At 38.5% G+C, this 23519-nt stretch overlaps 1 protein-coding gene and 1 long non-coding RNA gene across 2 annotated transcripts in view; one reads left to right on the forward strand and one right to left on the reverse strand.

Annotated features, from left to right (window-relative positions):
* INTS9 (integrator complex subunit 9) overlaps positions 1–23519 on the reverse strand; it is a 101787-nt gene that overhangs the window by 42304 nt on the left and 35964 nt on the right. Inside the window, exons 3-6 of the mRNA XM_041767057.1 lie at positions 16798–16858; positions 12950–13012; positions 9005–9144; positions 6982–7068 (exon numbers count right to left, since the gene is read on the reverse strand). Of these exons, the coding sequence (XP_041622991.1) occupies positions 6982–7068; positions 9005–9144; positions 12950–13012; positions 16798–16858 (351 nt within the window). The remainder of the gene's footprint in view (positions 1–6981; positions 7069–9004; positions 9145–12949; positions 13013–16797; positions 16859–23519) is intronic.
* Positions 3228–23519, forward strand: part of LOC121497429 — a 42517-nt gene continuing 22225 nt past the window's right edge. Inside the window, exon 1 of the long non-coding RNA XR_005989459.1 lies at positions 3228–3563. This is a non-coding gene — a long non-coding RNA (uncharacterized LOC121497429). The remainder of the gene's footprint in view (positions 3564–23519) is intronic.

The raw sequence follows: 23519 nt of genomic DNA on the forward strand, positions 1-23519 counted from the left end.
GGAAGGGCAGGACCGGAAGAGAAGCAGACTCTGTGCTGACTGCAGAACCCAACATGGGGCTTGAGCCCAGGACCCTGAGATCATGACCTGACCTGAAATCAAGAATCGCCACTTATTCAACTGACCTACCCAGGTGCCACTGAAATTTAGCTTTTTTATGAAATTCAGGGACTTTAATATCCTCCCTCACCCTTATGCTTAAATTCTTTGGGTATCTTACTCTATCAACTTATACTGACCATACTACTTTCAGATTTAAAACTAATTATTTTGTCATTTCTCTAGTTGGAAATATCCAGGTTTCCTTTATCATATAGGCTTGGTAGACAAAATGTTCACAATTTTGGTGAATTTCCTATCAGCTACAGAAAAGATTTAAACTAGGAATTAGTCAAATATACTGTTGGCTTTTTCAAAAGACCAAAGTTTCCATATTCTTTTGTATAATGTTAAGTTCCAATTCTTTTCTCTCTTTCCTGGCATGCACTGGCTGATTTTAACCAATCCAGTCACCTTTCAGTTGTGCCGTGTTGCCATGTTTTTGCCCATACCCTTCCCTTATTTTAGGATCCTCTCTTCCCTCTTGGATACCCTACTTAATCTGCAAGCCCAAGCTAAGTCTTGCCACTTAGTACATAATCTTTGCTTGACAGGCTCCTTGGGTACAGGGACTATGTCTTAAACTTTCTTGGGCATTTTCCTGCAAACTTATCATAATGTCAGGCATTTGGCAGTTAATCAACAAATAAGTCATCTGAATTCCATATTTATACCCCAAAATTCCTTTTGCTAACACTCTTTTCTTATTCCTTTGAGATATTTAGTCACTTTGTCACTACTTCCATCTCCTATCATTCTGCCTAACCTAGCTCTCCCTAAAGTTCTGCTTCTGCTTACTTGAGGCCATAATTATAGAGAGGCATTTATAGAGCCATTTGAAGCCATTAAGATTATTGGCTGATTCAGGATAAGTTGGATAAGGAAACCCAGTGGGAACTAGTTCTATTTTTTTCTGGCTTTCTAATTTATCAAAGTCAAATTCTCAGAGTCTAAATGTTTAATAAGTACTTTCTAAAAGATTTCATTGTTTTGTTTTTTCTTATCAGACTTGAGTGCTTAATAAACTTTCCCCCTAGTGCTCTGACATCATGCCAGAGCTCTGCTGTCTCTTCTTCCATCCTACCAGCAACCAACAAGCAGAAAAGACCATGTGTTTGTGTTAAAGAGTAAGACCTTAAGTCCACAGGGACCACTTAAAAAGTTATAGATAAAACATTGGTTGGGTTTTTCTAAGTGTGTGATGAATGAAGGAATCTGCAAAATGAATATAAGAGCAGAATACAAAGAATGTAAGAAGCAGATAAATCTTTTTCCTTTCATTATAGCAAAGTGTGCTTTATTAATATACATGGAGGTGGGGTGGACTGGAAATGTATTAGCAGAGTGATGACCTTTATGGAGTTTACCAAAGTGGAGCCTGATAATCAAGCATTTCTCAATACTAACCTGAAAATACACAATCCCTGATTTTTGTTTTAGGTCAATTTATCTCTAAAAAGGACAAAAGCAATTGCTTAGGCTACCAAAGCACAATAGAAACAATTCTCCAGAGAACCTAAACTGCTTCTGCTTTGATTCCATTCTTATCAAGAAAACTCTTATCTATAACTTAATCTCTTAAGTGGACTTGCTGACCAGACCAGTGTCCTACAGAGATGAACCTTTTTAGTTCTGGAGCCAGGCAGATGTCTCAGTATAAAGTAATTAAATAGGATTTTTGTTTGTCAGTCAATATCCTGCGAGTTTAGTTAGCCTGAATCAGTCCTTCAGAGGCTAATCAACTCTGAGTGAAATGAAATGATTAAGTTTCTGGAACTGCAAAGCTCAAGGACAAGCGGTGATGACTTCATCAAAGTACTGCCATTCTATGAATGCTGGCTGAAGGAGCCTCTCCCTTCCACATTTTTAAAAATTGTAACCCAAGTGAACTCAAAGATATTTTAATTCAATTCCCTTGTTTTACAAAAAAGGAGATTGAGTTCCAGTATCTGGATGACAATGCTAACAGCAGGTGAGAGCGGGATTAGAAAAAATGGTTTTCCTTTTCTTATACTACCTTGCTTTCATCAGAAAGGTGGCATCTAAAGATAAATTAGGCTGTGGAAGGCAGATGTGTGCTGATTACTGAAAAGGGGTTATGTGAGTCAAGTGTATCATTAAAGGAGAAACGGATGCTGGTGTTTATGGAGCACCTACTATGTGTCTGGTGCTGTTTTAAGGACTCTCATGCTAATTTAGTCCTCACAGCAATTCTGCAGAGTTGCTGATATTCTTATTTTATAAATGAGGAAAGAGAGCCTAGAAGAAACAGATTGTTACAGCACTACAGCTACTAAGAAGCAGATATGAAATTTAAACACTGGTCTGTTTGATCTCCAAGCCCATAGCTTTAATTTTTTCCCTACCATATAGTTAGACCTGATAAATTCCTCTATAAATGCCCATGGAGCATCAGAGCAGAGGGACTTCAACTATGTCTTTTTTTATGTCTTCTATAAGGTACGAACCCACGTTTTAGGCTCTGACTACTGAAAACTGCCGCAACATTTCAGCCAAGAATATATCAGTGCATATTTCCTTAATGCTGGCAAAAGGGTTACAACAATATCCTGTTTTTATCCTTAATTGTAACTGCAGATTTCTAATCTTATACAGAAAAATCCTACTTGCTGTTTTAGTTTCTTAAGTGGAACATTCCGTTTTAAACTGACCTATTATAAACCCTAAACTGTAAAGTGGGTATGAGAAAGTCAGAAACTCAAAAATTACATTGCAAAGGGAGTTTCCTTTTCCTACCCATCAAAATCTCTTTTTCAAGAAGAGTAAACTGCAGCATCAAAATGAAGAAGAAAGATGACTAACTTCTAAATAAATCTCAAGGAGCAGTGTTGACTAAGGCAGGGAATCAGACAGCTGCCAAAAGCAAGAGTAATAGCTTCTTTGGGTATACATACTAATACTAAATCAAATGCTAACTCAAACTAACTTCAAATGATTTAAGAGAATTTGTCAGATCCCTCTGACCAATGAGTCTGAAAGATTTTAATTTATTATTTTCTTTAGTTCATGGTCTTATTAAATAACAATCTACTAAAATGCATCAATTCTAGGCACTTAACCAAGAGACAGCCTGTGTAAAGTTTAAGTCAAAAACTGGGGGCTTGAGTCTCAAATCCAATTCAGAGGTGTTTTGCTTGGATCATACAGGATTTTATTTTAATGTGCGAGCCAACATTTTAAAAAGATGAAAAAAAAATCACATTAAAAACATCCAGATTTTGAGTTTCTCTTAAAAAAAGAAGAGAAAAGGAGGATTTGGCAGCAATGGGCTCACGTTTCCATATGGCCAGATCTGCTGAAGCTCTGTGTCAGCTGCCCCTTTAGATGGGTGTGGTCACTGGCCCACAGTTACCCAAAGTCCACCTCACTCCTGTATTTACCTTCCCCATCCCCAGGAGATACCGGAGTTTGTGCTTCCTACCTGAGAACCCCTCTTGGATAAAGTAAGTACAGGCATTAAAGAGGGAAAAAAAGGGGGGGGGGGGATGAAAAAATAAGACACAGCTCATATCACTTGGGAAAAATGTCAATGTAATAGCAAAAAACAGTGTTTCTCAATTTAGTTTTGCCACAGTACTTTGGGACACTAGATAGAAACTGGCTTGAGACAGAGTGAAATTTTAAAATGATGTAAATCCTTTGGCATAAATGTTATTCAAATGAAGCACTTTTAGTATTCTGGCCCAAGGTTAAATTCTAGGTGAATATTTCAAAAGAACTCTTTTTGTCTGATGTCAATTGCAAAACAGCTCTTCAACTTCCTCTACCACTTGTAATATTCATGCTGAGTTTATCCAGGAGAAAAAGAGGACACAGCTTGCTTGGTTTGTTTCTCTACCACCACAGCATACTCTTTCCAATAATTAGACTCCTCTCTTTCTCTATCAGTAACGGTGGCTCATCTTGTGCTCAAGAGCCAAAACAAAATACCTGACCAGAACCAGAAATATGGTTATGATACATCAAATAAGCAAAGAAGGTCTTCTCTAATAGTGCAAGTTATTCTCCTTGCTTCTCTACCAAGTTGGCTTTTAACAGTTTCAGATTTTTGCCCACCAGGTGGCGAGATAACAAGTTCAAGGTTTTATCTTTCAAAAAGCAACCCCCCCACCCCTTTTTAAAGCACCCTTTTTTAAAAGGGAGATTTTCTAAGCATCTTAGGAAATAACTTTCAGGCTCCCCCCTGCCACCCCATCCTCCTAGCCCTCTGCTCCTCCAAGTTCTTTTTTTCTTTTTTTTAAGATTTTATTTTTTTATCCATGAGACACAGAAAGAGAGAGGCAGAGACAGGCAGAGGGAGAAGCAGGCTCCAGGTCCCAGGACCTCGGGATCACGCCCTGAACCAAAGGCAGACACTCAACCACTGAGCCACACAGGTGCCCTACTCCTTCAAGTTCAATTCAATTCTCCCTAATAAATGGTGGCACTTTTTTTGTAAGCCAGTTATCTTGTTGTATTTTACAAAGAATGGGAGGCAAAGGAAAACTGCCAAGGACTCTGCCCAAGGTCATAGAAGAAAAGGCAAAATAAGGATGTGGGACTTCCTAAGACTTGGCCCAGAGTTTGGAAGTCAGGAAACAGTGACCTTTGAACATCACCTCTAGTGTGCCAAAATTATTTGTGGCAAAATATCATAAAGGGTATAAATTTAAAAGGAGGAAGTATGGGAAGCCAAGGTGTACGTGTTCCACATAGAAAACAAAGTCCTAAAATTTCTAAGGAGGGAAAGGTAGACAACTATGTCTGATGTGGTCCAGTGGGCTCTGGGAGAGAGAAAGAAAAAGGGAACGAGGGGGGCACACAGGTGGCTCAGTCAATTAAGCATCTGCTTTTGGCTCAGGTCATGATCCTGGAGTCCCAGGATCAAGCCCCACATCTGGCTCCCTGCTCAATGGGGAGTCTGCTTCTCCCTCTGTCCCTCACCCTCCATTTCCTGCTTTATCTCTCTGTAATAAATAAAATCTTCAATAAAAAAAAAATTAAAAAGAAAAGGGTTAGGAGGGATAGAAATGGGCAGGAGGAAAAGCAGCTGAGAATAAGAATGGAAAATGAGAAGGGGAAGGGACCTTGTTATAAGCAGGTACACAGCCAGATCAAGGAAGTCATTTAAATACAAACACAAGACTCAGACGTGTGTGTGTGTGTGTGTGTGTGTGTGTGTGTACGCACGTCCAGAAAACATTTCCTTCCATGAAGACATACGGACACCATATCCCCAATCAAGGAAAGAGAGACACAAAGAAAATCCATAAAACAGAAGAGAAAATGTGCAGTTACACATACCTCTCCCTTCCCTCTCATGAGGGGGCTCACATGCACTCTAGAAGCGACATGCATACCCAAGAGGGAGCCCAGCACAATGGTTAAAAGCACACACTTTGCATTTGAGTTCAAATCTTACAGCCTAGTTGGCTGACCTTGAGCAAGTTGCTTAACCTGTCTGTGGTGGTTTTCTCTTCTGATGTTAAAGAATTAAATGAATTAAGTAAAACATTGAGAATAGTGTCTGGCACACACCAAGTGCTATGTAAGTTAAATAAAACAGCACACACACAAAGGAATGCACAGAGGACACTTATGCTCAAACTCTGAAAGAGTTATAGTATAAAAACAAAGCATATTCTCTCAGCTACATACACAAAATCTTTTTAAAAAAGGATTTATTTATTATTTGGGAGACAGCGAGAGAGAGAGAGAGAGAGAGAGAGAGGGAGGGAGGGAGAGAGAGAGAGAGAGAATGCACATGTGCACATGCGCAAGAGGGAGGAGCACAGGAGAGAATCTTAAGCAACTCCCTGCTGAGCATGAAGCCTGACTGGGGCACGCTGAGATCATGATCTAAGCTGAAATCAAGAGTAGGAGGCTTAACCAACTGAGCCATTCAGGTGCTCCTGCATATACATGTTCTTATAGAAGGAATATTCACAAAAACCAAGACATTCCAAGTTTTGATAATTAGAGAGCTAACAAATCACTGACCTAGAGGGAAAAAAAACTCAGTAGCATGGTGGCTGGAAGAGCGTGGACTTGGATAGGCATTAATGGAACACTCATTACCTAGAAAGCCAATGACACGTTTTTGTCTGACAGTCCTAGCCATGGTCTTCTGCCCTTGTCTCTGCGCCCCCATTCATCCTCCACGCTGCTTGCAGAGTTACTTTCCCCGTAAACAAATATGTGATCACATCATTCTCCTCCTTATAAACCTCCACCAAGGGACTTCCTACTCTCTGTAATATACAACTCTACACATCAGATTCTTCATTATCTTATTCCAACGTACCTCTCTAGTTTCAACTGTCACCTCTCCTCTCTGCTTTCCCAATCTAATTCATCCTATACTTCTCACTAGTTCCCAAATATACTATATCCCATCATGCTGTATCTGGATGCACTTCCTGATCTTTTCTATCAGGAAGAGTCCTTTTCGTCCTCCAAGATCCACCTTCATTGTCTTTTCCTAAGGAATGTCCTCCTCAGCTTCCCTACTCAGAAATTCTTCGTTTTCTGAGCACCTATAACACTGTAACATAACAGGCACCTCTTACAATACATGCCATCTAAGACTATAATTTACCCATTAATGGTCTGATTTCCCATCAACCCCTGAGTACCTCAAGGACAGTGCCAATTGTTTCACTGGTTTTTAAAAATTCTCACACCCAGCACAATACCTCAGACATGACACAGTTGCCTCTCATAATATGCTGGTTGAATCAAACATAGCTCTCCCCTAAAATAGGGAAAAGTGAACCTCTGGTGCTAATAGTATCAATGTGAAAGCATAACATGAGAGAACAAATGAGACCGTTTTGCAAAGCCTAAGGGTTGACTGTCAAGGGAAATAGGCCTACTGCTCACCGCTGAATATCCTTGTTCTTCCACAAGGAGGCAGACTGAGCCTTGGGCACTCTTTCGATGAAATTCACCAGCTCTTCCATGAGAAGCCTGAGTTTAAAGAAAAAAGTGGTGAACAGTCATAAAAGAATGAGAAAAACATACACTCTACATTGTAGCCAAGACAAATGGGCTTGTCTGCCTTTCCCGGCTGTCTCAATCATCTTTCTCTCTGTTGCATATAAACTTGGATAGTGTTTTACATAAAGCTGAACAAAACCCCAACCATCTCATTAAACTTCCATGTTAAACATTTAGAACATAAATGAGTTAATTCAACTTTAAAAAAAGCCTGGCGTGTATCTTATCTTTGAACATTGAAATATACAAGCCTGTGATTGAACTCCTACTCTTAAGACCTGTGCCTTTAGAGAAATAAAAATACTAAGGGAGAAAAAGTCATATGACGGTGAAGTACCTGATTTTGGTGGCAGCACGGGTAGGTAGGGCTGTTTTTTTTTTATGGCAATGTTACATGGACATTTTAAACCGTAAAATGCATTTTAGGAATTTACAAAACTCCAGGTGGAAGAATACTCTAAGGTACTACAAGCCTAACTCAAGGACCTGCAAAATGACCGGCTCTTTGTGCAGATCACAAGATAGACTCTAATGGAATCACAACTGAGGGAACCTAAGAAATGCTTCACTTGAGAGGATCAATGATGCATGTGCTCTGAGGAATACATGGCATAGAGAACTGTTAGAATCCTGGATGGCCAGAAGATGACCAAAAACCAAGAAACAGATTTTCAACATCTTGAATCCCCTTTCAGAATCCAGTATAGATGATCCATATTAACTTAAATCTTCTCCCAATCAACATATAGATATAGCAAGCCATCAATTTACGAGCATTTGAATGTTGAATAACTTCATTTCATTTCCACTGATTTATTTATTCCTAATCCCATCCCCTCCTTTCATCTTGAGAGAGCAGCATTAGTTCCAGCACTCAAAGATCTGGGACCTAGGCGCCTTATCGTTCTGACTGTAGCTCTATGAAGAACAGTCTGGTGTGTCCTTCCTCATGTTTTAACTTTTTCAGACTAGAGTCTAATGTTTTCAGCTTATCCTCATTGCAACTGATCCATCGCTTGTGTTTTACTTCCCTATAATGTCTCTTCCTCAGATCCCTATGTTTCTCTGTACACATTACATGTTCTTTAATGTGAGCTAACACAAAAATGAGGACATATTTTGTTACGGTAATTCCATCTTGTTATACTTCTGCCAGACATGAGAACCCAAAGCTAAGAGTCCATATCAACATCTTGATCTCATATTTTGAGTCTTGATAGCTTCACCTGACACCATACTTGTTAGTTTGCTTCAACTCTTTTTTCTGGGGTAGGTGATTTTCTTCACATAACTTCTCTCACTGAATGATGTTATGGGTACTTGAAGCAAATACCTGTGTCCTGAAAGCTTGGGGGAATGCAGAGAGAGAAATGGCAGAGCATTCTCAGAGTCAAAGGAAGGCTCCTTTTACTCCTTAGAGTTCTGAGTTGCACTCTGTCAAAAGTACAGTCAACTTAACTGTCTAATTACTTATCCTATTTTCTACAAGCTGTCTCCATTTATAGTCTGCATTAAATCATAAAGGGGGAAAATTCTGAAAACAAAGTAATAAAAATTCTTCTTTTCTTAAATGTGCTATGCTTCTTTCTCCTGAAGCTCTTTGCATCGCAACTCTGTGGTGTCTTAACTCAAACGTTACCTCTCCTAATTAGTATCATCTGCACAGAGGATCTGTCTTGGTGAACACCTTCCTCTAGTCTTTGTTTCAAAAACTAAGACAACTCACTGCATTAATCTCCAGGCAATTTCAACGAATACTTGTTTTATTTAGAGAGTTGTCTATTCATGCCAATTCTTTGGGTTAGCTGCTCAGAAGGAGACACCAATCCCTCCTGGCACAACACTCCATTACACAGTCACCACAGAAAGGAGTACTTTCTCTTAAGATACGGATATACACTCTTACCTGCCAATCTGAACGGTGGGTTCTGTGGCATACACTGTGCCTGTGAAACCGGTGTGCTCAGTGATGTAGGGCAGTGCCATCATGCAGTGGTAGTTAGAGATGAGGATCACATCTACTGTAGACAGATCTATTAGCTCGGTCTGAAAAGAAAGGGGAGGGAATGATACATATCTGTTCAGGGCACATAGATCAACGTGATGTGACTGAAAAATGATGCTGTCAGAATGCAGAGAAGTCGTTTTTGTACTACAGAATAATGATGCCTTTCCTGCAACACTTCTATTCTCTCATTTTAGGATATTTCCTAATACTGATATTAAGTAGCATGACAGGATGGCTAAGAACGAGAATGCAGCCAGTGCACCAGCAGCACTCTGATTTTACTAAAATAGAGTTCTGAGTTTGACATATGAGGGTAAATGACAACAGAACACTTCAGCAGCTGCTGCCTGGCAAATGCAACCAGTTACCATGAAGCAGAGAGAGCACAACAGAAGCTGTGAGGGGAACCAGAATATAATGCACCACGGCTACTGGTTTATTGGCAACAGAGAGAGCAGCATGCAGAGGAAATGCATGCAAGTCAAATGCAAGAGGAAACTTTTTTTTTTTAAGGTAACTTTTGAACAGTGCTGGATGTAGAACAACAAAAAAAATTTAGTGGCAGAATCACAAAAGGAAATTTTCTCATATTCTGCCCTAGGCTTAAACTCAAATCTACCTTTTACTCCATTGTTAGGGTCACGTGAAAGAGGAAAATGCCACTGTTTAGTAAATTTTATGAAAACCTTTTTAGTAGAAGGAACTGTTTTTCCATATATTTAAGTCCTACCTGTCTTTTAAGGCTCAGTTCTCTTCTTCCATTAAGCCTTCCTGATTTGCCCAGATGAAACAAACATTTCTTCCTCAGAACTGCCAAGACACTTTATGGATGTCCCTCTTATGACAGTTAGCATTCTGCCCAACAGCTCCTCAAAGTACTACCTGGACAGTATTAAATGTCTCTGAGGTTAAGAATCTTGTGTGAGGGATCCCTGGGTGGCGCAGCGGTTTGGCGCCTGCCTTTGGCTCAGGGCGCGATCCTGGAGACCCGGGATCGAATCCCACATCGGGCTCCCGGTGCATGGAGCCTGCTTCTCCCTCTGCCTGTGTCTCTGCCTCTCTCTCTATCTCTCTGTGACTATCATAAATAAATAAAAATTTAAAAAAAAAAAAAAAAAAAAAAAAAAAAAAGAAAAAGAATCTTGTGTGACTCATCTCTGTCCCCTCCCAGTGGTGGTAGCCAGTGCAAAGCAAGCCTTGGTGCACTGTCTTTGGAGGAATGCAACATTATGACTGGAACCTTCCATAGGAAAAAGTGAGTTGCTATGGTTCAGAGACATCATCTTAGTCACTAAAGTTCCCTCTAGAAACTATATGGAGCACTAAGGGCAATATGGGATAAGTCAAGGAAGTGTTTTAGTTAGGAGAATGGGTTATTGAACTAATATGTCTCCCACAGAGAAAAAGTAACAAAGATGTTCATGACATCTTTGCAAATAATAGAGATGATGCGCCATTTTGGCTGTCGGTATTTTCTAGTTGAATGATTTTACATGCAAAATAAGTTAATTTAAAAAAGCCACCAAGACATAATCAGCTCCTGAAGACAGCATGTAGATTAGAGGTCAGAAGCTACCCATTGCTAGGGCAATGGCAATCTGTGTGAATAAAATGCCTAATGATAGCTATAGTTAATTTATACCACCCTTAACTCCATGTTGTATGCCGTACACTTCCAAGACAATACCCTCATAATGAGGGGTCATGTAACATTTCACTAGTTCTGTTCCCTACTATCTCTCTAGAACCATTTCTAAACAAATAAGAAAATTAAGACATAATTACAGAGTGACAGATCTGGAAGATAACAAGGGAATAACAGGTGAAGCAACAAGAAGGCTCAAAAGCATCTCCACTCTCCCTCTTGCATTTAGAAACTGGGTGAGTTTGAAATTTCTCTTTAATATATAAGAATCAGCCCACAGAGTCTAGAATGATGAAAAATCTGGTGAGGACAGCTGGAAGAAAAAAAGTATATATATACACTCTGTATATATATCAAGAGTGCCTACATAAACATTTTTCTTCTGAGAAATAAATTTAACATCCAAACCATGTTTATATACTCACATTTATATATTTGCTTACATTCTTTCACTTGATGAAATCCAATGAGGATTATTTTAATTTTCAACTTGTATATAGACACTTGGGTTCTATAGATCATAAACTGGGTCAAACACTCATAATTTACTGGCTGCTTACTATACTGCCCTAGACCTTATACTCAATCTACAGTGTGGACTTTGAGACATACAAAAATGTTTAAGGTAGTTGTACTAGATTATAAATTCCATGAAGACTGGGAGTAGGTCTGCCTGGCTCACCTTCAAGTCTGTGAAGACTGAACTGGAGTAAGTACCTCTCTCCTGATTCTGTGACTCTCTTATTTTCTCCCAAGCATACAATGCCCTACCTCTACCTTAAAATAGTGACTATTACTAACTTGATACAAACTACAAGACATTACGAGTTGAAAACCCTTATATATATAGCTCTAGAAGCCTCAATAGATCAATAATCCTTTAGCCCAGCAAAAGATGAACTGTGAAATGATAATTGTTTAATTCCAATTTCTAATAGTTTAGTACTTTACGGAGCAGGTCAGAAAGTCATCAGAACATCAATTCATAAATTCTACATTGTTGTCCACGAACTGAAGGTTGCAGCAGTCAGTACCGTACCGAAAATAAATGTAGCACTTGAGATTAGGAATCTTTGAACAGATGGGGACCTGTCCCACCAATTCCTAAATGACAGGTAAAGGTGACAAAAGATTTGAATAGCAGTTAGGAAGAGACCAGGATTCTTGGTAACTCTTTAGCTTCACCCTTATTCTTATTACTTTATCTCAAACTTTTTCCCTTATCTGCCATCTTCAATTACCATACCTTGCTTTGTCTTTCTTCTTCTCTTTCACTCCACTATCCCAAAAGGGCACATACACATACTTCAAAGAAGAAAAGTTTATCTACAGAGTATCAAAGAAAGTGTTGAAATGGAAAGAGAGGCAGGAAGAGAGTACAAAAATAAGGGAAACAGTACTCCAAATTTTCTTTTGGCACTGAACTGTGAAAGTATCTCCTATAGGCACTATAATCCACTAGGTGCATGGAAAAAATAGAATGGTAGCCTCTCGTTGATTTTTTCAGGAACGTGGGACTTGCTAACTACTGGTCTTCCTATACTGTCTGTTGAGAATGCCATCTACACCACTCTAGAGACCAGCATTGTTGAGGGATTAGCTGTCTTTAAAATTAATGGAAATTGATCTTCACTTCCTTTAAAATGATAAAACTGGCCCCAAACTCTTATAACAATCTCACTGTGATAATAATATGTAAGCAATAGGTACCTAATGGCTCAATTCAGAATCTGTGAATTTTAAGCAATATTTGATATGATATTTCAAGTCAGCAAGAATTTTTACATTTTACTATATTGGCTGAATTAACAGCAATTCCCAAATACCCACTGTAAGCAGGACTACAAAAGGTATGGCTAATCTAAGACACAGGCATGTAATTACAAAACTGAGAGGCTTGAGTTATTTCTAAACCTTGCTCAAAACTATGCCCTGGTACAAAGTATCTGTGGGGATTACAGAAAGAACAAGGAATACAAAAAAGCAGAGTTAAATTTCTTACAGATAATATAAAAATCTCCTAAAAAAAGAAAAAAGTAAAAAGCTCCTAAATGATTATATTTTAGCTGCATAATAATGTGCCTAGAATAATAGATTCATTTCAAATTGAAAACAAAGCTAAGCCCCTTAAAATTATTTCTTGACTTCATTTTGAGAGATATGCTTTGTTTCTACAGTAAGAATCACTTTCATCTTACCTCTGGTAGGCAGAATTCAGGCACAGAATCCACAAATACATGACCCGAGCACTCTTTTAGCTCCTAAAAGGAACAAAAAGGAAAAAAATTCTAGGAAGAGATATCCAACAGATACAGCACCAAAGAAACTTCATCCCCAAACCAAGCTTTCCATGAAGAATCACAGATCGCCAAAGAGTTAGAGGGCAGCTGGAAGGTTATTCAGGCCAACTGTTTTTCCTATTTAGGCCCAGGGAGGCTAAGTGTCTTATTCAGGATAAAAAATGCTGTTTGGTGGCTAACTTAGAATTTGTACATTTCTTGATGCCTCTTCAAGGCAGGTGTGGACATATGCTACTTTCTAACTCATGATGCACTGCTTTCCAAGTAGTAGTCATGTAGCCTGTATAGCAAAATAAGAATGATCTGGTAATACTCATGGAAGTAAAGATACCTGAGTCCCATCTAAGACCCAAGGGATCAGAAGTCTGGGGATGAGGCATGCAACCTATATTTATAATAAGCAAATCCAGTGATTTTATTATGCAATCAGCTTAGGAGTTCTGGTCCTAGACAAATGACTTACAGCCTCTTTCTCCTCCTACCAAGGGTTGAGGGGTAAGGGGTAAGCAAGGACAGAGAAGAAGAGTAGAGGGTAGGGATTAAACCATCACCACCACCATCACCTCCATGAACATAATCTTTGTCTTTGTGGAGCATACAATTTATTCAGGGCTATAAACCAAATGTCTTCATTCAAAAGAAAAAAGTATACTTACATAGAAAATAAAATAAACTACAACACCCCACTCTGCTCATGACCTACCATATTTAATATGCCTTAGTTTGGATTTCCTCAACAACAGATGTCAAGAAAAGGGTGAGTGCAAGCTTATCTGGAAACGCTGAGAAAAGAGCAGGATATGTGAGTGATTAATGGAAAGGACAGGAGCAGACAATGGATACGCTACTGAACTACACACCACTGTGGGCAGCTGGAACTTACTCCCACAGGAACTCTAAGAAATGGTGTAGAACATACACCTTGGAGTCACACTCCCCAAAGGCAAAGGATCTGGGATATTTACATGGCAACTTCTGCATTTTGTGCAGCTTCACGGAAAAAGCTCTCTGGCAGATTGGTAGATATACTGGCAGCTGAAATTATGAGAGAATAGCACAGGGAAGAGGCATGAGTGGGCCACCAACAGGGTCTGCTACAATGCCTCCTGAGGCCACTAGAGATAAGCTGTCAGCTGATACACATGCAACTAGAGTTGCTGTCTTCCCTCACTCCTACTTTAAACTGAAATCCGTGGAGGATTTTTTTGGTTCATCAAGGTTAACATTTTCTATGATTTTATAAGGAAATGAGTGAAAATCAGTATTTGGCTGATAGTTTGCTCTTTCCAGAAAAAGAGAAATACTGTTGGAATTTTGTTCCATCATGTTTTCATTCATCACTGAACATGCCTTTCTATATAATCATATATGCGTGTCTTTATACATTAGAGTCTGAATGGTTTTACTCTCAATCTTTATCTGAAATTAGGGTATTAACTGTATGTTATTTTCCTTTTGAATTTTACAAGTCTCATATCAGAACCTTGGCAGAAGATTTCCTCCCCTTGCCTTTCACTGTAAACTGGCTCCTCTCTTTATAGAATTACTGTTTAAACAGTGAAAGACGGAGCCAAAAACGGACTGAAACAGTTCTTAATTATAGTGTACCTGTTAGCTAAAAACAAATGAGCAATTATGTTTAATGAGAGAAGACTTCCAACTCCCTTAGGATGAGGCTAAATATGATTAAAGACAAATCATGGGAAATTTCAAAGTCCTGCCTGGTCTTAAATTGGCTATGTAATCTTCTTCCCCATAATGTTACACATCGGAGCATGTCCACCTCACATGACAAATCCTCCTCAGAGGCTCTCCTCTTTCGTGGCCTGGAAAAGCGTATTTGCCATTCCGTGCACTCACAGTGTCCCTGTATTTTATTCACCACTCCCTTGTAATGAAATGCTCCCACATACACATGCAAGTCATTTTCGCTCACAATGTACTGGTAATGGGATGCTTCCAAGCCTTTCTCAGGGAACAATGATTTATAGCCAGCAGGAGAGTCAGGCTGAAATCAGGTGCACAGGTCCCTGAATGTCACATAATTTTACAGTTAACTATGAGGGAAATCTGGTTTCAAAATACACATTTGGCCTGCACTGGAGGTTGGGGTGCAGTTATAGAAATTAATTCTATAAAAATACCACCCCTTTCTTTTTTTTTTACCACCCCTTTCTTTAACAATACCTACTACAAGAAGAAAATGCGTTACACAGATTATTCTTTTTAAGAATCAAATTTATTCAGTCTTTCAGTTGTGAAATTTGTGGGCAGCCCAGGTGGCTCAGTGGTTTAGCGCTGCCTTCAGCCCAGGGTGTGATCCTGGAGACCCAGGAAGACCCAGGATCGAGTCCCACGTCAGGCTCCCTGCATGGAGCCTGCTGCTCCCTCTGCCTGTGTCTCTGCCTTTCTCTCTCTCTGATGCATAAATAAATAAAACTTAAAAAAAATTGTGAAACTTGAGAGAGGAAGAATGATTTAGAGGACGAAGAGTGGCATGGATGAGCTTTACAGTTTTAAACCATCTTTTACTTTGGATTTTTTTAGTAGAAAATATGACTAGATTACAGTTTTAACATTTTTTGTATCTTTGGTCTCTCATTTATAAATTGACTGCCTAAAAACTGATCTGAGGAAGGAATTATTATGGTGAAGATAATCTAATGTCAAAAACTTAATAGCCTCAGGGATCCCTGGGTGGCGCAACGGTTTGGCGCAGGACCACTGGGTCCTGGAGACCCGGGATCGAATCCCACGTTGGGCTCCCTGCATGGAGCCTGCTTCTCCCACTGCCTGTGTCTCTGCCTCTCTGTCTCTCTGTGTGACTATCATGAATAAATAAATAAAATCTTAAAAAAAAAAAAAACTTAATAGCCTCAAAGAAAAAAGTTATTTGTCATTTACTGTAGGTGTAGTCAGTGATTAAAGTCATAACAGAACCCCCCAAACCCTAAATTCCTAGAACTGTACCATTTTTTTATGACCTACATAAGGCTGCCCATTCTAGGTTACCAGGAAAGGCTGGAATAAGATCATAGTTCATAGTTGAGAAGACCCTTTTTTACAATTTACCCAAGAACATACCCCCCCCCCCCCCCCCCCCCGCCAACCAAAAGAACACACTGCCTGGGAAGTTAAACACTGGCTTCGTAGTTTGTTCTTTACATGGCAGTCAGAGTGATCTGATCAGACAATGATACTGCCTTCTTAAAACCTTCCACGGCCTCTCCTCACCCAAAGAGTAAGAAGCAAACTTTGTTCAAAGCCCTACCTTAGCTAACTGCCGACAGAAGCAGTTTAAAACTCACATACTTGAGGATTTTAAAGTTTTTTTAAAAAAATTTTACTCCTTCCAGTCATGGAGTTAGTACAGCCTGAAAATAGAACGAACCGGATGGAACTCTCTATAGGCATTACCTTTGAAACTCTCATCGCATTTCTAAAAATAATAGTTTTCTTTCTGTGGTGATAAAATGTATTTGCAGCAGAAGTTCTTAGATTTTTACACACAAGCAAATTGGACCTGAATCTGAACACTGAGATTCCCTAAAAGGCTCTTAAAAAACAATAATCGCCAAGTTTAGATTATTTCTAAAGAAACAGAAGACCCTACACATGGATCTCGGGATTTTTCAGAGAATACACAGGGGGAAAAAATGAGCCCACCAGTCACATTACAATAGGGGTGGCTCTGGTATCACAAGATGGCTTTCCACTGGGTGTAGATATGCCTCGGTTATCATTACCTTGTCCAAAAAAGCATTTCCATCCTTTAGGGACCAGCCAGGAAGATTAGACAGCCTGGGACTGCAAAACAAAAGATTAAATTATCCTAAGTAGATTATAGTCCTCAGTGATTTCATGGTGACTGTATCGTCTCCATAAAGTTAAAAACAGTTTCAAATTACTGGTAGCAATGTCCACCCAAAATACTAATAGAAAAGATGAAAAATAACCATGTTGTAACAAGCTTAAGAATTATGTGGCAACAGAACATTAAAAAGCCAAATAGTTTAGCGCTAAACTGGGAAGATGAAAGACTCCTATGCAGAATAATAAAGGGAAAGAAGAAAGATGAGACACTAGAACATTTTATAGTTTTCCAGTGACTGCCCATGACTTCACCTTGCTTGTGCTTGACAAGAAGCCTGAGGGGAGAGCTGAATGGGATCATCATATTGTGGATGAGAAAACAGACTCAAGGAGTCAGGTGCTCTGACAAGAACACTCAGCTGCCTATCAGCCTGAATTCACTGCAAATAAAAATACCTGAATTTCAGTCAAGTCCACATTCCAGATTCACTGTTTATAAATGGATTAGTCACTTCTCACCTGTGGCTTGGGTTTCCAATTCTGGAAAATGAACCTAGTTTTCCTAAGTATTACAAAATGACAGCATATGTAGGTGAATACTTTCTAGATAGTTAGGCTGATTTCAAGTACATGTTACATTTAAGAAATCTAGATTCAGATATCATTTACTTCTGGTAATCTTAGAATTTGAGTGTATGCTATTAGTTGACTAGAAGAATTATGCTGAAGGCTGAAAATGCAAATAACTTAGGGAGAAATGCTGATGAAAAGAAAAACTTAATGACCAAGGTGTTATGTGAAGAAAGCACATCACTAGTACAAGTTGGATGGCGACAGGATGTTAGCAGTTCATCACAAAATTAGTCTCTAAAGTAAAAAATTAAGGGCAAAATAATGGTGTGGGACTAAAAGACTCCATAATCAGAAATCAAATTAATATACAGTCCCTCATCTTCTTGCCAAAATAGTTTTATCAAGTTCAGACTTTGTAGTTAGGGTATGAAAGTCAAATAGAAACACAAATATTGTGAATATTTTCCAGTCTTTTAGAAAAGGTTAAAAACTTGAGTAAAATATACATCTATCTAATTTTAGAAAAAAATAAGAATTTGAGGGATAACTTTTAATTCTGACATAATTTCAAATTTACAGAAAAGTTCTAAGAATGTAAAGATAATGAAGTCACATACCTTTCCCTATTCTCTGTTTACATTTTGCTTTTATTTATCAAAAAGTGAGAATTTTGGATTTCATACTTAGGAATGAAAATTACTAGTAGCAGAATAAATTTGGTTTGTATAAAATATACCTGATAAGCTTGTTTTTTAAAACTGTGGGAGTTCTGCTCTAACCTCTCAGAAAAATATTCTATCATTAATGGTTTAATTTCCATCTCATTTCATGGTTACATGCGGGTCTTCACTTCTAGACTTCTTGAAAAATGTATTTACTGTCAGATCAGATCTAAAAACGAAGCACTCAGATGAAAGTATAATGACAAAACAAAGGGAATACCGTTCTCATCTCATGCCCGCTAACTCTCTAAAGAAAGGTTGTAAATATCCACTTTCCTTTGTAGAGAGAACTGGATCACAGGACATGCATTGTCTGTTCCCCACACACGAATCAGCCTTCAAATTATAGATGACTGATTCAGCAGTCTTCACATGTCCTCACTGCTTATCAGACAATTATTTTTAAAGTAAAATGTTCAGATGCTGTAGGTTTCTTTTTTTTCCCCCCTAAGATTCTATTTTTAAGTAATCTCTACACCCAGTGTGGAGCTTAAACTTACAACCCTGAGATCAAGAGTCACATTGGTCCTCCACCTGAGCCAGCCAGGAGCCCCCCAGAAGCTGTAGTTTTAACTCTTGTTAAACTATTTTTTAATAACATCAAAGCCTTCTATAAAACACCTGTAGTTATTCTGGATTTGAGAAATTGCCAGTAGATGGAACTGATTGCTCAAGGAAAAGCAATAACCATGTCATAACAACAGTATCAAAGATGATGGCCACAGAAATGTGTCACCAAATGGCAAAGGGATGCTGACTACAGAGATAAAAATATTTGGTTACTGAGTTTTACTCATTTAATGACTAAATCATAGTCAGTACACTTTAAGCTACCAAAGGGGAAGGGATTTATTATATTGCTCTTAATGATCACACAATTTTCCTGTGTAATTATTTTTTTAATTTTTAAAAAAATTTTTAGAGAGAGCTAGCATGTGTGTGCATGGGGGGTGGGGTGGGGGATTGAGAGGCAGATGAAAAAGGAGAGAGAATCTTAAGCAGGCTCCATACCCAGGGTGGAGCTGACACGGAGCTTGATCTCACTACTCTGAGATCATAACCTGAGCCAAAATCAAGAGTCAGACACAACCGACTGAGCTATCCAGGTGCCCGACTGTGTGAATTTTGTAAAACAAGGAGACAGAAGTCTCCACAGAAATTTACTTTAATAAAATATGGGAGAAAAATTATGACTATAGATGAAATATCTATGCATCTCCCATTCAACAATTTTTTAGAAAAAATGCCATTAAAATATTATAGTCAAGAAAAAACATGTATACAAGATCTGCCATTTTAGTATTTATTGATTCAACAATTCTATACATTACTAAATGCTTACCATGATAACTGTAGTCACCAAATGTCACCATCCATTATTTCAATATTAATGACTATATTCCTTATGCTGTATTTTTCATCTCTGTGACTTACTTACTTTATAACTGGAAGTCTATGCCTCTTAATCCCCTTCATCTATTTATTTAAAAAAAATAGGTAAAATATTCCTGTAAGTATATAAATAACCTAAGGCATTTAAAAGTAATTTATTGCCTAAAAAAAAGTGAAAGGTAGAATGAACATGATATGCAATTCATTTTCTTTTACTTTTCATTTTTCTAACTTTTTTTTTTAGATTTTATGTATTTATTCATGAGACACACACACACACACACACACACACACACACAGAGAGAGAGAGAGAGAGAGAGAGAGAGAGAGAGAGGCAGAGACACAGGCAGAGGGAAAAGCAGGCTCCATGCAGGGAATCTGATGTGGGACTCGATCCAGGGTCTCCAGGATCACACCCCGGGCTGAAGGCGGCCCTAAACGGCTGGGCCTCCGGGGCTGCCCTCATTTTTCTAACTTTCTACTTTGAAATGTATTACTTTTATAATCAGAAAAGAATGTAAGAGGCATACACATTCCTTCATTCAAAAAACATTAATAAGAGCTTACTCTTGAGCAAAGTATACAAAGTATAAGCATATGACAGTACACAAAATAATCCTTAAATTTTAGGAGTGCGCACTTTAATACAAGGAGATGGTAAACAGTAATTACAATAGAATAAAATAAAAACTATGAAAGGAGTACGCCTGGGTGGCTCAGTGGTTGAGCATCTGCGTTCGGCTCAGGGCGTGATCCTGGGATCCAAGACAGAATCCCACATCAGGCTCCTCCCAGGGAGCCTGCTTTTCCCTCTGCCTGTGTCTCTGCCTCTCTCTTTCATGAATAAATAAATTTTAAGAAAAACAAAACAAAATGAAACTATAAAGTGGAGAAGTGGTAATCAGAGGTGTTATAGGTTCACACAGAAAGGGCACATTTGACAGTGTGGGGTATTGTGGGAGAGCTGGGAATAAGACTTAGGAGGTGAGAGTGGAGGAGGTGCTTCCATAAAGAGGGAAGAGGGAGAGAACAGCCTTAACATGTGGTACAGTACTGTAGAAGAATGAGGTGTTCATCTTCACTCATTTAGTAATGAATCTTTATTTGTCAGGTATGCAGGTTCTGGTGATATGACCATGAATAAAACATATCTGTCCTTCTGAGTAAGCAGGGAAGACAGACATATCAAGTAATCATACAAAAAAGAGTACAAAATGCTAAAAATGATGATGCAATATAGTAGAAAGTTCTCTAAAGAGGAACTGGTCAAGCAGCATCAAAAGAATTCTCTGGGGGGAATCCCTGGGTGGCTCAGCGGTTTAGCACCTGCCTTTGGCCCAGGGCACGATCCTGGAGTCCCAGGACTGAGACCCGCGTCGGACTCCCAGCATGGAGCTTCTCCCTCTCTTTTCTATGTCTATCATGAATAAATAAATAAAATCTTAAAAAAAGAAAAAGAAAAAAAGAATTCTTTGGGCTATAATGACTGAACTGAGATCTGGACAGTTCTAGATTAAAGGGGAAACTGAGTCAAAGGGTAGGGTTTGGAGGGAATAGAGAAAGACAGCTACAAGGCCCATACTCTCTTCCAGTCATTCTGACCAGCCTTTGGCATGGATATCTTATATAAAACGTTATTCAAGTGAAACTTCACAAAGAGGCCCACTTACCCTCCTCTCTGTCTCATCCAATCAGAATGCTATCTTTATGTCCTTCCTACAGAAACTGGAGGTATAAATGCTCTTCTGAAGTAGGCTAAGGGAAGGCAAGATGGGGGAGGAAGAAAAGAATCTTTATGGCTGAAAGAAAAATATGTGGATATATGATTTCTTTGAAACTGAAAGGAAATAAAAAGTGAGCTACTAGAGGGGTAGATGAACTTGGTATTTATCCTAAGAGCAATGAAAACCACTGAAAGGTTTTAAAGAGGTGAGAGACAAGATTAGATATATATTTCTAAAAGCTGATTCTGAAGAAAATTGACACCATGTGCATTCTGGTAATATATAGCACATTTGTGTGGTATTCCTATCCAAATAACCCCAATCTAATCATGAGGAGATACCAGACAAATCTAAACTGAAAGATGCTATATAAAATAATTAGGCTATACTCCTAAAAATGACAAGGTCATAAAGACAGACTATGAAACTCTTCCAGATTAATGGAGACTAAAGACAGGGCAACTAAATGCAATGTGTGATCTGGACTGATCTTGGACCAGTAATGCTATTCTTTTTTTTTTTTTCCCCTATAAAAGGTATTAGAGTGAAATACGCATTGGTATAACTTGGGAAATATGAAAAAGGTATACAGCCTAGACACTAACACAGTGTCAGTGTATTATCTGGATTCACTGATTTTGATTACTATACTGTGATTATATAAAATAATTTCTTTTTTCTTAGAAGATAGGCCTCAACTATTTAGGTAGTAAAGGAGCATCCTGTATCTTTCAAATGGATCAGAAAAAATTATATGCATACATATCAAAAGAAAATGATAAAGCACATATGATAAAAGGTAATATGATAAAAGGTAATTGGGAGTTGTTTGTACTATTCTTGCAACTTTTCTATAAATCTGAAATGATTTCAAAATAAAAAGTTATGCAAAAATGGCTCTGGATTCAGATGAGAGCAAGATTAGAACTGAAGAAACTGACTAGGAGGCTCTGGCAGTAATGCCTATAAAGATGGTCATGCTTATAGTAGGACTAAAGAGAAGTGACTGGATTCTAGAGTGTCTGAGAAGGTAAAAATAACAAGGCTTCAAGAAAGACTCGCATATAGGCAGTGAGAAAGAGTGGCATATCTAAGTTAACTCCCAGTTTTCTGGCTTTTGTAACAGCTTGCCAATCACTAATATAGGGTACTGCGGAGGAAAACCAGATCTGGGAAGGTCTTCTCTCCTCTTCTGAACCAAGTTTGCTCATGGACTCAGTTTGAGGCATGATGAGTTTTGAAGTGACTTCAAACCAGATCCAAGGAATTAAAAAAAAAAAACCTCAGTAGTTGTTTCGGGTATATGGATCTGGAACTCAGAAGAGAATTATTAACTAAAGGTATACATTTGTAGGTTATTGTTTAGATGGTTATCAAAGCCCTAAGCATTTAGGAAATTCCCTTGGTGGAGACTCTACTGGCCAAGCACTGGATATTGAAGAACTCTGATATGTGACTGTAAGTTAGAGAAAGATTAATCTCCGGAGTAGATAGAAGAGGAAGTCAGAAAAGAGGAAAACAGGGGAGCTCATTATCATGGAGGAAAGGTCCAGCTGATGGCCAGAGAACGGACAAATGTGCATTATAGGAATGAGAACGGACAAATGTGCATCTAGTGACATGGAAGTCATTTTTGACTCTAGTAAGCAATGTTCTGGTAGGTGGTATAGGCAAAGTATAGAGTGGAGAGGAGTTAGTAATGCTGAAGGGGAAAGTAGAGTTGAGAGAAGGTTAAAAACATTTTTTAAAAATATTAAATTTGGGACGCCTGGGTGGCTCAGCGGTTGAGCATCTGCCTTTGGCTCAGGGCATTATCTCGGAGTCCCAGGATCGAGTCCTACATCAGGCTTCCTTCGTGGAGCCTGCTTCTCCCTCTGCCTGTGCCTTTGCCTCTCTCTCTCTCTCTTTCTCTCTCTCTCTCTCTGTGTCTCTCATGAATAAATAAATAAAATCTTAAAAAAATTTAAAAATATTAAATTAGAAGTAACTGAGTATAATTAAATGGGAAGAACTGAATCAAGATGGAGAGGTTCAAGATAAAAAAGAAAGATTAAAATTAATAGCAAAATCGCTCTTTAAGAAGGGTTGGATTCAGAGAAGATAAAAGGATTCATTCTTATGACAAATCTTTACTGAGTAGCTAATATATGCCATGAACTATTTTAGGCATCCCTGTCCTTAAAAAACTTTTAGTGGAGAAGATAGCTAATATATAGACTAAGTATGTACATATAAGTGCTATGA

This window comes from Vulpes lagopus, chromosome 8 (assembly GCF_018345385.1).
Source record: "Vulpes lagopus strain Blue_001 chromosome 8, ASM1834538v1, whole genome shotgun sequence".
NCBI lineage: Eukaryota > Metazoa > Chordata > Mammalia > Carnivora > Canidae > Vulpes > Vulpes lagopus.